This window comes from Nilaparvata lugens, chromosome 5 (assembly GCF_014356525.2).
Source record: "Nilaparvata lugens isolate BPH chromosome 5, ASM1435652v1, whole genome shotgun sequence".
Lineage (NCBI taxonomy): Eukaryota > Metazoa > Arthropoda > Insecta > Hemiptera > Delphacidae > Nilaparvata > Nilaparvata lugens.
In genome coordinates, this window is record NC_052508.1 from 65,589,671 (window position 1) to 65,607,693 (window position 18,023).

The 18,023-nt window shown below is 36.7% G+C and overlaps 1 protein-coding gene across 1 annotated transcript in view; it reads left to right on the top strand.

The window, feature by feature from the left end:
• LOC111043650 (transportin-3) overlaps positions 1 to 18,023 on the top strand; it is a 55,756-nt gene that overhangs the window by 33,318 nt on the left and 4,415 nt on the right. Inside the window, exons 14-17 of the mRNA XM_039429063.1 lie at positions 2,801 to 3,012; positions 12,977 to 13,133; positions 15,088 to 15,255; positions 17,632 to 17,744. Coding sequence (XP_039284997.1) covers positions 2,801 to 3,012; positions 12,977 to 13,133; positions 15,088 to 15,255; positions 17,632 to 17,744 — 650 coding nt within the window. The remainder of the gene's footprint in view (positions 1 to 2,800; positions 3,013 to 12,976; positions 13,134 to 15,087; positions 15,256 to 17,631; positions 17,745 to 18,023) is intronic.

Genomic DNA, 18,023 nt, shown 5'->3' on the forward strand with positions numbered 1-18,023 from the left:
AACACGGGAGTGACCCGAGAAAAATATCTTGCCCGGGCTGGGATTCGAACCCGGGCCTCTGGATTTCAAAGCCAGCATCTAATCCACTCGACTTCGGCCACTCCTTATTATAATATTGTCGATTATTATAATATATAATATTGTATGGAGTAATAGCATGACACTATACTTGGTTCTGGGAGCCGAGAGACAATGTAAACAAAGTTGCGTGTGCGAGAGTAAAGCAAGACCGATTTACAATAGCCACCTAACATCCTTGTCATGAGCCGAACTGTATATCGCATTATATGATTCAGTGTAAATGTAAGCATTGTAAACTGATGTTGACGAGTCGAAAAATCAAAAGCGGATCTGAGTCATAATTTTTATACTCACACAAGCACAAACTCTATGTTATTGTTGTCTCTCTTTTTATGAATTGATTATAGTATGGAGTATCATGATAGTACTGTAGGCTGTACTAATAGTAAAGCACAATTCACCTATCTAGTGTTCTAGAATTGCCTTAAAAATCAACTTGAGACATTTTGCTTCTTCGATTTGTTTCCGATTGTTGAACTTTTTTTTCAATAAAGTATATACAATTCCATCACATGATTATAACCGGTTCTAATTGGTATACTTTTGCTAAAAAAGTAAATTCGTATGGCTTTTGTTGGTGGGGAGTCCCTTTCGGGAAGGTCCCACCGCCTGAATATATAATTTAAGCCGTCAATGGGCCTCACGACTGTCATACTTCAGCCGGGACCGACAGTGCTCATCCCATACTTTTGCTATTGTTGCCGTATACAAGCGTAGATTGAGCAGGTGGCTGCTCTACATTGGAGCAGAGGCTTCGCAGGCTCTCCTAAATTCGCCTTATAGATGAATATTTCCTTTGAAAATGCCAGCATATTATTCCACATATTGATCCGTATTATTATGTTTTTTCCCCACACAATATTAAAATAAAGTTATGACTCGCGAGTGAAACACTTGAGCGCCGTGGAGCTGATATTTATTATTATCATTTGTATGTTTATACAAATCATATAAATATTTTTTTCATATGTTACTTTCGGTTCCAAACTATGTTCAAGTATAATAATTTCCTTGATTCAAACCAGTGTATTTTAACTGTCTGATTTAGTTCGACTCCTCCCTGCAAACGAACGAATCATCCACGCAGGGAGTATATTCTTTATATTTATTATTGTTACACTATTATTTTGTAAATATGTCTTTTTATGAATCAATTTCAAGTTTTCTATACGTTTCAAGGTCCCCTGAGTCCAAAAACATGATTTTTGGGTATTGGTCTGTGTGTGTGTATGTGTGTGTGTGTATGTGTGTGTGTGTGTATGTCTGTGAACACGATAACTCCATTCCTAATTAACCGATTGACTTGAAATTTTAAACTTAAGGTCCTTATACCATGAGGACCCGACAATAAGAAATTCAATAAAATTCAATTCAAGATGGCGGAAAAAATGGCGGATAATTACTAAAAAACCATGTTTTTCACGTTTTTCTCGAAAATGGCTCTAACGATTTTCTTCAAATTTATACCATAGATAGCTATTTATAAGCCCTATCAACTGAAATGAGTCTCATCTCAGGGAAAATTTCAGGAGCTCCGTAATATTATTGAGAAAAATGGCGGATAATTACTAAAAAACCATGTTTTTCACGGTTTTCTCGAAAACGGCTCCAACGATTTTCTTCAAATTTATACCATAGATAAGCCCTATCAACTGGCATGAGTTTCATTTCTGGGAAAATTTCAGGAGCTCCGTAATATTCTTGAGAAAAATGGCGGATAATGACTAAAAAGCCATGTTTTTCACGGTTTTCTCGAAAACGGCTCTAACGATTTTCTTCAAATTTATACCATGGATAGCTATTTATAAGCCCTATCAACTGACATGAGTCTCATTTCTGTGAAAATTGCAGGAGCTCCGTAATATTCTTGAGAAAAATGGCGGATAATTACTAAAAAACCATGTTTTTCACGATTTTCTCAAAAACGGCTCTAACGATTTTTTTCAAATCCATACCCTGTATAGTTATTTATTAGCTCTATCAACTGACATGAGTCTTTTTCCTGGGGTACTAATGGGGGTCCACCCAATCCTTGAGAATTGGACTTTGTAACCTCCTTCTCGTGCATGAGGTAGGTAGGAACACGGTTTTTACTTTTTCTTCTTCCATATACCGTGGGTAGGTAGAGCAGTTTATAAAAAGAACACAGTCATAGTCAAGATATTTCATCTGTAGAACAGCTGTTTTGACGAATTTCAAAAAAAACATCGAATTTCACAATATTTACATAAAGGAAAAAGTACTCTGAAAACAATTGTATATACACATATACAGTAGTTTGATCGTAGTTGCAAATATGTTGCCGTCAATCGTCATTATGTTTTTCTCCTAAATTATTCTCGTTTGATATTGAGGCTTAGGTTTATTTAGCGAACTATATTGGAAATTTTAAGGTAGGGTTATAAAACGGGCACTTTGTTCCGTGGATGTTTTTTTACAAGAGAAATATTTGATCAAAATAAGGGGAAAGGTTTTTAAGCGAAAATAGATGTAAAATGTTAAATAGTTCAATGAGCAAGGAAAGTTGTGTGAGTGTACCACACCAGATTTTTTCTCTTTTATTCTATTTATTTAGGCCTATAGGATAGGATTTCTCCTGAAAATGATTGTAGAGATGTTTTGAGTGAATTGAGTATTGAACCCTCTTTGTTTTTCTCTGATATATATCATTTTACTATTTGAGACATTAAACATATATTATTAATTTGTTATTTTCTAGATCTTGTCACTGTATAACCAATACCAGCATAGTTGTTTCCTTTACCTTGGATCCGTACTCGTGACCGAATTCGCCAATGAACCTGGCTGTATCGAAGGCCTTGACAATATGATGCAAGCTTTCATCACTCCAACATTCACTCTTCTACAAGAGAACAATGGTCTGAAAAATCATCCTGACACTGTTGAGGATTTCTTCAGATTATGTTCTAGGTAAGTAATAACATAAAGAAAATATAGCATTGTGTTTCATACGGGGTTTAAACGAACAGCTGACATTTCTCCGTTTGAACAGAGTGTCTGCATACGGGCCTAAGGCCCGCCGCAAAGTAGACCCACGCTAATCCACGAAAAGCAACCCAAGCCGTGGGATATTTTGTAATCCATTGCTATAGAATCAAAGACCTTAAAGATGCATAGACTCATGAGACTTGACTCAGTTGGAGATTAGCCGTGGTGCCGGACGGTTGCGTTGGATTGAGCTCTCTCACTGTTCAGATAAGATTATATACTGCTTGCTTTCGTTTCGAAAAACAAGTTGATTCCTAACCTAACTAATTTCAAAATTTAAAACTTGAATATTAATTTATTTACACTTTAGCTAACTAATGATTATTAACAAATAATAATTTAAAGCACTAATACATAATCACTGGAAGCTTATTTCTCTTATAGTATAAATATCACAACTAATAACGTGAATCGTAGGCAGTCAGTGACTTCCGTAACAGAAAACATTTGAGAAAAATATAGGCATAAATTAGGTAAATATTAAATTAAGTATATAGCTCATATTTGAGTTAGACCTCTGTTAATAACCTTAACCTCTGGCATTTAACATAAATTGAATTGAACTTATTTGACTCAATATTTATATAAACATTCCAATAATTATCCAGCCTGCACATATCAGATACTGTAATTAACGTTCTCAATCAAATAAAATAATAATATAGTTCAATAAACTTCTATAGATCTTGAACTGGGATTAAAGTGTTTCAGTTGGGCCTACCAATTTCGTAGCTATTGGGTTTAATTGTGATATTTTTTTCCTACTACTCATAACATCAGTTTCATTTATCTCCTGCAGGAAGGATTATCTGATAATACTTTTTCACCTGATACTCGCATTGGTCGGACTTCCTTGCATGCACCCTGTTTCTGCATCATTGATTGTAAATTAAACTCAATCAGCAATTTTTGGGCTGTGTAGCAAAAAACTATAGCTCATTATTATTCTGAAAGGCGAATTATATTTTATTTTGAATGTTGTAATCCTTGCAAATATTGTGCTGCGGTGGTATCTGTGAACCTGGCACAACTTTGCTCTGGATTTGGTGGTCGGGCTTGCTCTGCTGGTGGACGGAGCACGCGCGATTATTCAGAAACAACGGGACTTTTACACTTTTTAAGTGCGCCTAAGATAAGTAAATGAGGTAGGAGCTGGGGGCTGGAGGAATTCTGACTTGTTTTATTGTGAGACCATAGGTGAATTATCGTGTTGAACCAATCAGTAACTACTTTTATCTTGTTAGAGATACATCATGTAATTCCATATCAGACTTCTGCGATACGAACTTAACAGACATTTATCTTTCTTTTATCGATTCACCCAAAATTGTAGACGGTTGGAAATATTCTCGCTATCTCTAATTGCAAAGCCGATAGATATTATATTGGGGTTATTCAAAAGGCGAATTATAAGCTTTTCCCTTCTTCTATAGAGCAGATGACATATTTTCTCTCACTGCTGTCAGTTGAAAATAAATAAATGAATTACAATTTTAATTAGATTAATAGATAAATAAAATATAATAGTAATTTGCTGAATAATTATTAATATAATTTGCTAGTAATAGTAATACATTATTTTTTCGAGCTCAACTCAGGCAACAGGCACTCATTCTGAACATTAGTGGGCAGGTATGGAGAACATGTTGCTCGGTCTCACCAATAAAAGACATCCTAAACTATCTCACGGCGGGTTTGATTATAGAATAGGAGTTCAAAAAGCTAACGGTGATCTTACATGGAGATGTCTCAATATATCATGCAAAGCACAGATTATAACTGATAAACAAGTGAAAAAGGTAGTTCTTAAGCTAAATGATCACTGTCATACTTCGAAGGTTCAGTTACTTGATTTAAATGAATCATCTAATAATTTAGTGTGCTCGACACCAAGTAATATGTGCGGAGAGCGACCTGAGCGTATCTCTAACTGTGACTCTCTCACTGTTGGTGAGAGTAATGAGAGTATGTCTGAGGTTTCAGTTTATGTTGCTGATAGAGGTTGCGGATGTTTTAGTTTGATTGAGAGACTCACTATCGAGAGAAATAATTTGATAGTGGATAATCAGAGACTTAAGGAACAATGGAGCGCCGCCATTGATAGGTCAATTGTGAATGATTTAAGAATAATGGAACTCACAGACAGGCAGATGAAGGACAATAGTTCTCAGACTTTTACGGAGATGACTAGGGGTAGCAGGAGCATCTCTACGGAGACAGAGGAGAGACTCCTGATCGCTCAGGATGAGAAATTAGAAGTTTGCAAAAATTTGCCCTCGGGTATGAGTAAGCAACAGCTGGATCTCTTGGTTGAGGAGAACACAACTTTGAGGGATCAGATCATAGTGTTGGGAGATGAGTTGGAGAGAGTCAAGGGAGTTCTTGTGCGGCTGGAAAGTTTAAAGAAGGGACTTGGATCGGTAACTGCTGGAGGGACTTGTGCTGGTTTACCTAAAAGGGATCCTGGTATTCGAATATGGTCGGATAGTCATGGGAGAGGCCTGAATAAGATTCTAAGAGAAAAATTGTCCAAGGATACCAGATCGTATTATGAGATATTTTCCCACGTTGCTCCTGGTGCTCCTCTGGAGGTGGTGATGGATGAAATGCTATCAGAAAAGGAGATTAGGGACACAGAACCTGGTGACTTTGTTATATTGGTGGGGGGGTCAAATAGCTTTGATTTCAATATTTTATCTCAGGATTGTGCTGATAGATTCATTGAGAGGCTGATGAGAGTTGTTAATAGTTTTCGACATGCAAATATCATTCTCACAACTGTACCTTATAGGTATGACTTGGATGAAGGCTCACTGACTAATGTTGCAATCAAAAGAGTGAACAGAATCATCCGTAATATTCCTGCTTTTTACCCTGATTATTCAATCAGCATCCTGAATTTGTGGACATACTATAGATCTCTACACACTGCACATGGTCTGCATCTTAACAAAAAGGGAAAAATTGAAATTGGTTGAAGAAATGCTTGCAGTCATCAGCAGTGCTGATATGGATAAATTAAAGCCTCAAATCTGTTCCTCCGGACAGGGTAATGTGGACCATGTTCTTTTGTCTAATTCGCTGAATCATGAAGGATCTTCCAATGTTGATGCGGGTGATTTTTTGGGGGTCGGTGCTCATCGCCCAGTGATAACCTGAGTGACATTGGGCTGCTGGATGGGTCAGTTTCGGGTTTGGGGGAGTTGTGGTTGGGGTTATTGTTCCTAAATATCCAGGGAATTGCAGGAAAATTTGAGTTGTTGGAGGATTTCTGTTCAGGACATAATGGTTTTGATTTTGTCTGTGTGTCAGAGCATTGGCTTAGCAGTTCGGGCAGAGAGCAGTGTGTCATCCCCGGTTATAAGTTGGCATCCTTTTATGCTAGAGAGGAAAGATCACACGGAGGTACACTGATCTTCTGTGCTGATCACATAACTTGTCAGCAAATAGAGGTGTCTCAATTCTGTGTTGAAAGGCACATAGAGGCATGTGCAGTGCGTGTTCAGTCGCATAAGTTGATAGTGGTCTCTTTGTACCGCACTCCTGACAGTGATCCTGGCCTGTTTTTGGAAAAGCTGGAAGAGATACTACGATTTTTTCTCTCTGGGTGGTGTAAGTACAGGATTGTTCTTGGGGGTGACTTGAATGCTCATTTTGACATTTTGAGAAATCAAAAGACTTCTAGGGATTTCGTCAATTTGCTTCGTCAGTTTGATTTCTATTGTTGTAATTCAAAACCCACTCGTAATCTGGCATGCCTGGACAATGTTTTCTCCAACGCTTGTTTGGGTGATGTTAGATCTGACATACTCCCTTTCCTCTACTCAGATCATGATGCTGTCAAATTTGAACTGCGTGACATGGTGGAGACCTCGGAACCAGGTGCAAAGGGGGATGCCTCAGTCAAAACTTTCAGGTGTATTTCGGCTGGTAATGTTGAACATTTCAAGTACTGCATATCCAGGATTGATTGGAATTTGGAATTGGGTCTGGATGAGGATTATATGAGCTCCAGTCATAGTTTACCATCTTCTGCAGTTTTTTATAAGTTTTTCAGTACTTTGATGTATCATTTTGACATTGCATGTCCTAAAGGGCATTCAAGTACAAGACGAATTTCCAACACTCTAAGATCAAAGAAAAGTAAGAACTCATGGTTCACTATGGAGCTTGCATCAATGCGTCTTAATTTAATGTCAGCCTATGATTCTTTCAAGGTCTTGGGTACGCTTCAGGCTGGTTGCGATTATAGGGTCATGAAGGGGAGGTACAGAGAGGCAATTAGAGTGGCAAAGCTGAATTATAACTGCAGAGTGATAGACAACTCATCTAATAAATGCAGAGCAGCCTGGTCAATCATAAACAAACTGAGGCCTGGAAAAAGTAGGAGGAACATAGCTCCAATCCATCCAGATACCTTTGCACAGTTTTTTGCACATTGTGTGGGAGAAATAAGAAGAGGGATTAGGCAGACTGATGTCTCTTTTGGAGAGCTTTTAAGTAGTTGCCCTGTCTCCACTGCTAGCTTCAATTGGAAGCTCATCACTCCTGAGGATGTAAGTAGAGTAATAAGGAATCTAAAATCATCAAGATCTAGGGACTTTTATGATTTCTCCAACTCTCTTATGAAGGAAATTGGTGAGTGGGTTGCTGGGCCGTTGTCAGTGTGCATTAATGCCTGCCTCAGAGAAGGAGTGTTTCCGGATTTCCTCAAGATTGCCCGAGTGTGTCCGATTTTCAAGAAGGGTAACAGAGAGGATCCAGCAGACTACCGGCCAATATCGCTCATACCTGTCTTGGCCAAGGTTTTTGAGTGTATTGTTTCGGAGCAGCTGAGTTTTTTTCTTGAGAACAAGGGCATCTTCACGGGCTCCCAATATGGTTTTCGTAGGGGTAGATCAACAACCAATGCCATTGATGCTCTTGTCACGGACATACTCAATGAATTTGAGAAGAAGGGTTTTGCCTGGGGTACCTTTTGTGACTTGAGTCGGGCATTTGATTGTGTCAGTCACAGGATTCTGATTGAGAAACTGAAATTCTTCGGCATCCAGGGTACAGCTCTAAATTTGATTTGCTCCTACCTTTGTAACAGGAAACAGACGGTTGAGGTTCATGGAAAATGGTCACCTACAGTGAGTGTTGAATGTGGAGTTCCTCAGGGCTCCATTCTTGGGCCTCTGCTTTTTTTGGTAGCTGTGAATGACTTACCTTATAATGTGGATGCCAATACATATATTTATGCAGACGACACTACTCTGATAAATACTGGTCGTGATATTCTGACAGTTGGTGAAGGGGCCATTAATGCAATGACACAGGTTTCTGATTGGTTTGCGGCTAATGGTTTTCTATTAAACCAAGCCAAGACACAGACAGTTGTCTTCAGTTTAAGACCATATGTGAGCGACCCCTCGATTTCTAATAAGGCCAGATTTCTTGGACTGACGGTGGATAACGATCTGTCTTGGGCTCCTCATATTGATACGGTTTTAGATAGGTTGTCTCGAGTGAACTTCCTCTTACTGCGTTTGATGTCATGTGTGCCTTTTGAATATGTAAAGTCTTCATATTTTGCTCTGTTCCAGTCGGTTCTGTGGTATGGTCTGGTGTTCTGGGGTAATGCTACCAGGATTGGAGAGGTATTAATAATGCAGAAGAGAGCTATCAGAATAATGAGTAGAGCCGATAGAATAGCCCACTGTAAGCCACTTTTTGTTGAGCTAGGCATTCTTACGGTAGTGAATCTGTATATATTCAGTAGCCTTGTTCACACTCATAAGTATAGAGAAACGCTCCAATGTAGATCGAACGTTCATGGGATTAATACTCGACATAGTCATGACATCGACATTCCTTTTGTCCGTCTGGAAAGGCTAAGGTCCAGCCATCTGATAATGGGTAGACGTTTATTTAATAAATTACCCCTCAAGTTTAGAGACATGAGAACCATAGAGTTCAAAAAACTCTACACACGTGGCTCTGCGCTAACCCCTTCTATCATGTTGACGAGTTTTTTCAGCTTCCTGAATCCAGCATGGACCTGTAATGCTATAAAACCATTGAAACCATAAAGGCATAATAATTTGACTAGTACTCTATTATGTATGTGTTTAATATTTTGACGTGATCTCATGCATCTATAGATGTCTCATGGATCGAGAAATGTATCTATCTATCTATCTATGCAGCGCTAGTCTCGTACTTGGAATTGAAATCGGCCATTGAGGGGGCAACCCATAAGATTATTAATACTAATGCCTTTGTATTCTATAATATTACAAATATATAGATATAATATCTCGTGCTAAATACCTCATTAGCGGCCTTCAATTTCAAGTAAGAGCTATCATTGGGAAGGCATAGGCATTGTAGGTCTATATCTCTTTAACGTCTTTGTATAGAATTATTCATAATCAATCAGCTGACAAGTGGATTATTCATTGCATGTATTACACAGATGTCTAGAGAAGCCTAGCAATGGTTTACAAAACATCCACGGCGTGGGTTGCTTTTCGTGGATTAGCGTGGGTCTACTTTGCGGCGGGCCTAACACTCACCTGGCCAAAACAAAAATATCGACATTACACGATAGTAATCGACTTGAAATTTGGAACATAAACGACCTTACCATGAAATATCTTCTTATGCTATTTTTTCTCTATGGTAATTAATTGATCATTAATATTTTTTAACATTTATGTGACTTGATAAATTTGACTATCGATTTTACGAAATCATAATTTTGGTCGATTGCATTATTTCATATCATGAAATAAATGAATCCTTGTATGTTTAATATATATGTTACCGGCAAAGTACGAAATCAGGCATTGTATAGAATGACTAGGCATTATATACAATGCCTAAACCGGGGCAGGTAAAGTATGAAATATCGCGCATTATATACTTTGCCTAGTCATTCTATAGAATGCCCGCAGGCGCATCAGGCAAAGTATGAAAACACTACTGTTTCAAGTCTCAACGTGTTTACTGCTGTGTTGCCACTCTTCGCACGCCTAGCCTCAGTCCCAAAGCTACTGCTGTGTTGTGCGGACGTACTGTATAGTGTCAGTGTATAGTGACATTACTCTCCTACTATATTGTTTATCGCTATGGAGCAAACGGATTCTGTTGCTGTTGATCGGCTGTCAACGATGAAGAATCGGTTTATGGCTGAGCTAGTCAAGTTGCGCGAAGGCAGTGCCAAAAATTGTGTGTGTTTAACTGAAGATGACTATGAAAAACTAGTGTTAGAAGTCCAAGACGCAAAGAATAAGCAAAAAAAGGAGCCTCGTGACTACTGGTTACTAAATAGGTATGACGTAATGATAGTCGAAAATGTTAAAAAACTAATTTATCCGTTGAGACCTGGAGATAATTCTGTAAAGTTTTACGTCCACGACTATGATCTTTTTTCTATCCTCCATGAAACCCATTTGTCTATTGGTCATGGAGGAAGAGATAGAATGTTAAAGGAGATAAATAACAAGTACAAAAATGTTACACGTCATGATATTGATCTGTATAATAGTTTGTGCGAGCTATGCCAAAAGAAGCAGAAGGGTTCTAAGAAAGGACTCGTAGTCAAGCCAATAATTTCATCTGAGTTTAACTCTCGTTGTCAGGTGGATTTAATAGATTTCCAATCACAACCGGACAGGGATTTTAAGTTCATAATGGTATACCAGGATCATTTGACTAAATTTGTGATTCTAAAGCCACTCAAAACCAAAACTGCAGAAGAAGTAGCTTACAACCTCGTTGATATTTTTACTATGATTGGAGCACCATCTATTTTGCAGTCAGACAATGGAAGGGAATTTTCAAACAAAATAGTATCCAGTTTAAAAGAGTATTGGCCTTTGTTAAAAATTGTCCATGGTAAGCCACGTCATTCTCAAAGTCAGGGTAGTGTTGAGCGTGCAAACCAAGATATCGAAAATATGTTATCAACATGGATGCAGGATGAACAAACAAACCATTGGAGTGAAGGGTTGAAGTTTGTTCAGCTCATGAAAAATAGGGCCTTTCACTCTGGAATTAAAAGAACCCCTACAAGGCTCTATTTGGTTGCAAGGTAAAAGTAGGCCTCACACATCTTCTCTTCCGCAAGAAATATTAGACACCATCCTGAGTGAAGAAGACTTAGAGAGAGTGACAAATGACTTGAAGACATCACTAGGAGATTCACCACATAACATGAACACTGACGCCATGTCATCTTCAGAAAAAAATGATACAGCGTCAGAAGCTGAACATGTTCATAATAAGCACACAACCGATGAGACAAACTTGACAACAAACGACGAAATCCCATCTGATACCCAAAACACGTGTAATATCTGTTCCCTGAGTGTGAATGAAAAACATAGGTGTGCTATGTGTCTTTGCGATATTCATATTTCTTGTGGTAATTTAGTCCAGGTGAACAAGGACAACAATGATGACAGTGTTGGAAACACTGAAGAAACATTATTATGTCCATTGTGTTGCAGCAAAGAAAATATCGCTAATGAAAGGAAAAGGTCAAAAGAGCATCTCGAAAAACAAGCGAAAAAAATGAAAACTCTTTCAGACCAAAAGTTTCCGCCAGCTGCTAATGGATCCACTGTTTGTGTTCCAATCCCAGAAGTTGATAAGGGAAAAGGTGATTTAAGAAATGTCTTAGCTGTAGTAATGGAAGTCACAGAAGATGGTTTTTATAAGCTGGGTACTAAAAACGGTATTTTGAAATACTCAAGGTCCCAATTTACTGTTTGCAAGAACAACTTTATCAGAGCTGAAGATGTTCCGGAGCTGGAAACTGGACTTCGTTCTGGACATGTGGAAGTGGCCAAGGTTTTGTAAAATGCACCTGTAAAACAAAATGCCAAACAAAAAAATGTGCTTGTGTGAAAAACAATAGACAGTGTAATTCAAAGTGTCATAGCGCTCTTCCCTGCTGTAACAAATAATAATTGGAAATGAAAGTAAATTCTAAAATTAATTTAGATATTAATTTTTTATAAACTGTAAAAGTTTCAACTCATAATTTAAATATTTCTTGGTTTTTGTATAATAAACAACTTTATTAATGTAACTTTGTACATTAGCCAATAAACAATGTTCTGAACAATATTTCGATATTTCATACTTTGCCCACTGACCCTTTAGGCATTCTATAAAATGCCTAGCCACTATATACAATGCCTAGGCAAAGTGCTAAAATTAGTGTAATTTTTATTCCATTTCACACTTTGCCCAAAACCGCTAGTCATTGTATAGAATGTCTAGGCATTCTATACAATACCTGGATTTCATACTTTGCCGGTAACATATACAAGGATATGATTGTATAATCTATGGCTAATTCAATAGATAATATTATATTATCTATTATAATTCAATAATAATATTCATATGATTTGTAATTGTATCAACAAATAAATAAATAATAAACGCCGGTTGATCATGGCTATTAGAATTCTACAGACGATCTATCGGATTAATTGTCCTTAATATTGTTGAATTGCATTTTATCAATCTATCAATATGAAATGAATTGTTTTTTATCCAAACTTGAAATGCAATTGATCCTGACAATTATAAACAGTCAAAAATCATAATACACAATATGATCGAGAGCCAATCACAGCAAGATGGCAGATGTGATGAAGCTATCAGTTTTTTAAATATTAGATAAGCATCTAATTGTATTTTTTCTTTAGGGCTACTTTTGAATATGAATAAAAACTAATTTAAAAAGGGTACTCAGATTTATATTTTTATTTATAGATAAGCATCGTATGTATGTGCTTGATTTTCAGTAGGTGGATTTTATTTGTCAATAAATTGGCTTTTCTCAAGTGTGGGATTTAATTTGGAAATTTTTTTGTTTTGTTAGGTTTCTTCAGAATGCGCCTGTTGTTTTTCTGAACTCTCCGTCGCTGAATGCCATTCTGCAGTGTGCACTACTTGCTACATCTCTTGACCATAAAGATGCAAATGCATCAGTCATGAAGTTCTTCTATGATCTCGTGCACTGCGGAAGAACCAAAGAAGTAAGTGAATGTTGTCATGTCTCAAGTGGGAGGAGTCAGTTTGTAGCTTTGATCATTTCAGCACCACCCACAATCCTATTATATTAAGCGAGCAATTTCTGTATATCTGTTTATATTTTTTTTGTCTGGTTATTTTTATATCTGGTTATTTATGTTCAACGGATCTCGAAAACGGCTCTAACGATTTTCACGAAATTTGGAACATGGTAGGTTTCTGATATAAAATTTCGATTGCACTACGTCTCATCCTTGGGAAAACTCGCTGAACGACATTAAAAGGATAATTCATCCTTGGCTGAAACAGCTGAGACTTTCTTCGCCTGTGGATAGTAAAAAGTGAGCGAGTGATTCAGTGCTAAATCAAAATATCGCATCCCCGAAACTCATAAGCTGACGTATAGCCAGCTGTAAATATAAGCACGATCATTTTAGAGAATTGTGTTCTGTTTATCAATAAATAAAAATAACGAGCGAAGCTCGGTGCCCCGACATTAGGAGTGAATTCGCGTCAACACATTTTTTTGCAGGTTGAAGTTTTTCTGTAGACTGTTCGATACTGTAATCCAATGTAATGGAAAATTTCAGAAAAATACGGTTGTTATTAAAAAATTGAAAATTTTATACTATAGTGAGGTCTACGTTATAATGGCAGTGGAGAAAGATAGAAAATCAAGGTTACCGATCCTCTGTCTTGTCAATGCCTTATATAGACGGTTGCTGATACAGGTTGATTATTGATGTAATATTGACTTCATTCTATTTATTTATTTTATTTCGAATATTTTTCCTTGTTTTGAATATTCGATTATATTTTATTAATCAATAAATTATATTTTCCAATAATTTCATAATGAATTTTTATAATCAAAATTAAATATTTTGGTAATTAATCCAAAATTCAACATTGTTAAAAGACGATCTGGCAACAGAGCAAAGCGAGAAAGAGATAGCGCTATCCGCTTTGTTGAATGATAGATAAGGATAGCAATATTATTGCTAATCAAAAACTGTCATTATAGCGTGGACCCCACCATAGATGACAAAGGTGTTTAGGCTCGGTTGCACATAGCATGTAAAATTTTAACATGATTAAGTAACAATTAAAGACGTCTTCCGCTTCTCTGATTAACTGTCATTTAATTATAGTTGAAATAAAACAGACCTTTGTGCAACTGGAACTTTATTTTGTTAATATTACAGAACTTAAACTGTGAAAACTTTTGAACTTTATACTAAAAATTTCACTTGAAATACCGGTAGCTAATTGCTTGTATTAAATCACAACTGTAAACAATAAAAATATTGTTTTATTGTAAGTTTAAGTAGCAATTTTTATTCATTCATGAAAACAGAAGAAAATTGGATATCCCCATATCTCAAGTATCCCCACACTTGCTGGCAGATGAATATAATTAAGGTTATTGTTATTAAAGAATATACGCCATCATAAAAATACAACTAATTCAGCATTTCTGGATAATAAAATAATAGTGCTTATTAATATGGCAATACATAATTACTTTCATTTAACATTAAGGGCCGGTTTCCGAGCTCGGGACTTAGCCAAGTTCTAAACTTTAAACAGCTGGAGTCAGAAAATTCGCTTTCCGAAACGCAGTCGTAGTCGCAGAAATGTAGTCGCAGTTTTTATGATAATCTTCATTTTCTCATTTCTATAATTTATTGGAAACGTTTTTCCTTGACGAAATGAAACATTCCTAAATAATTCAAAATAACTGAAAACTTCACTATTTTCTCTTTATTTTATTTGGTGTTCAATTTTCTAGTTTTTCGAAATTTGATTTAAACGTGGACTGCGACTACGCCCTGTTTCGGAAATCCAGTTTTCTGATTCCAGCTGTTGAAAGTCTAGAACTTAGCTGAATCAGTGATTCATTATTGTAAGCTTTTAATAGTAAAAATTCTTTTGATAAATATTATTACTGTTTTTCAGACAAACGAAGACTTTGTTGTGAGATCAGCGTTAATCAAAGAGTTGATACAGAAGCATGGGCAAGCATTGGTGAATAATCTGATGCAAGCGTGCGTGTTCTCGCTGCAATCATACATGTTGAGTGACGTGGCCGATGTCATAATGGAGCTTTTAATAAACGACAGAGAGGTCAGTTTCCTTAATCTTTGAGTTCAGTACAATTTGGTATCACATTGTATTGTGAGTCCGATCTCACTAGGCATCGAATCTGTATAATTGTAGAAATCAATCTAAAAAAAACAAACCAATTGTCCTAGCTCCGTTCAACCTGTAGCTTCATATTAAATGTTAGGCTTGTATTATAGTTGTGTATAAGCTCCTTATAATAAAACCGTTTATTGTTGAATCTCCTTAAGACCCAATTCACATAGATCGGACGTGGCGCGGACTTTTGTCACTCCCATGCCACTGCTATGTATACAAATGGTCCGATGCATACGGAGACGTGGCGCGGGCCTGGCCGGATTCAAAACTGTAGCTCTTTGTCAATATATTTTCTTGCAGCTATAAATAAGTGGTCAATATCCTGAAAGTTGCAAGTTCTTCAGTCTGGGAGGCATACTATAGTTTGGTCGCTGTAAGAAGCGATACGTGACTTGAGGGTAGCCGTCCACTGGAACCGTATTCAACCGATCCGTTCGGCCGTTGGATGGGACGAATCTGCAGGCCGTTAATTCGGCCGAATATGGTCGTCCATTGGAACCGTTTATGTCAGTCTAGTGCAGTAGTTGGCTGAACTATTGAATATTGAATAAAATATTGAATTAACTACTATCATAGCCACCATCATTTTTCATAACAATGATTATATTGAGATTTTGAAAATTGAGTAAACAAATATCCACTAAATTAGTTCATTACAATATTTACAATAATTACAAAAATTCATTACAATAATCTTACCTTCAGATCCTATTTGTTCAGTAATGTTTGTCTAAAGATTCCTTTGAACATCACGACGATGATATCTTTTGTCTCGCATATCCCACAATGGAACATGCTCTTCAACCAAACTTATCAACTTTTCATTGTCCATAGTTAAAATTTTATAAAACAGAACAAGTTCAATAAACAAAAACAGACAAGACTGAAACATTTTTGAGGTTAGGATGATGTTGTCTCAGCTCGACTTCGGCCGGATAGAGCCGGAAAATCCCATTCAATTCGGATCGAAAACTTAATCGGCCGTGCACGGACGTAAGAAACTGTTGCAATGGACGAGCATCTATAGCTTTCTTTGTTGAAGGATTGTTCGGACGAGTTCGGTAGTTTTCGGCCGATGCTAGTTCGGACGAAATCGGTTCCAGTGGACGGCCCACCAAAGATTTTCTCTAGCTGTTTGCTTCCTCTCGAATTTCAGTACTGAATACTAAATCACCACCAAATTCCCAATTCATGACCCTTGTCATTGCAAGAGAAATAACATGGTTATTATTTATAATAAAATTGTTATATTTATAAATTATCATTTTGTGGAATTGCTACTCAGAGAAATGGTTTCGTGACAGTTTCCATCAAGTTTTTGACTTCTTGAACATTTATCTGCGTTTTACATTGTTTTGAACATGAAATGAAACTTTGAAATGGAAACACGTTAGAAATTATTTTCTTGGTATTAATGTGATTTTACTTTCCTTGCCCTATTACCATAGGTAAGGAAAGTATTGCTTTCCGAAAAAAATTAAGGTATCCCAATTTCTAAATTTCTATACGTTTGAAGGTCCCCTGAGTCCAAAAAACTGGTTTTTGGGTATTGGTCTGTGTGTATGAGTGTATGTGCGTCTGTGTACACGATATCTCATCTCCCAGTTAACGGAATGACTTGAAATTTGGAACTTAAGGTCCTTTCACTATAAGGATCCGACACGAACAATTTCGATAAAATGCAATTCAAGATGGCGGCTAAAATGGCGAAAATGTTGTCAAAAACAGGGTTTTTCGTGATTTTCTCGGAAACGGCTCCAACGATTTTGATCAAATTCATACCTAAAATAGCCATCGATAAGCTCTATCAACTGCCACAAGTCACATATCTGTAAAAATTTCAGGAGCTCCGCCCCATCAATGCAGATAGAATCCCAATTATCAGGCTTCAGATACAATTGGAACAAAAAAAATCAAGTGGAGTAGATTGAGCATGAAAATCTCTACAATTAATGTTCAGTAACATTTTCACCTAAAATTGAAAATAAGCTTTAAATTCGAGAAAATGTGATTATTCAATTGCAAATTATTGTTGATTCTATTGAATCATTCACTATGAAGAGATAGCAGACCTCATGTGTGTCTCCAGCGTTATTGCCCTGTCACCAGCTGGCTCAAATCTTTGAATAGTAGACTTGAGATACACGGGAACACTAGCGTCAGGTGATCAATTTTCATAACGGCAAGGAAAGTTGTGTGAGTGCGCCACACCAGATTTTTTCATTTAGTTTGAAGAAATGATTTACTCTATGAAGCTTTGCAAGTATTTATAATTTTAAATAATTTGTTATTTTCTTGCAGAGTCTTGGTAGATGGCTGGAAGAAGCTTTAAAAAATTTACCAATGCAAAATTCAAGTGGATGTGTAACTGCCACTCCAGCACAATTGGAAGAATTCCACCAAACATGTTTAAGGTAAAGGATAATAAATTGAAATGAAACTAAGCAATCTCCATAATACGGTTGTATGATGTCAGTTTTTTTTGTGTAGTGAAGGATATCGGTTTTCAAGTTTTTTTGAGAGAGAGAAATTGAAGTTTATCAAATTGAAACATTGGTTTACAATTTATAATACATGTGTCTTGTTTCTTTTCCTCCTCCTACTGTCAAAAGTACTTACTTTACTCCCTGAAACATGACACTAAAGTGTCACTTTTTCGCTCTCGGTACTAAAAAAACAGAAAAACTCCCTAG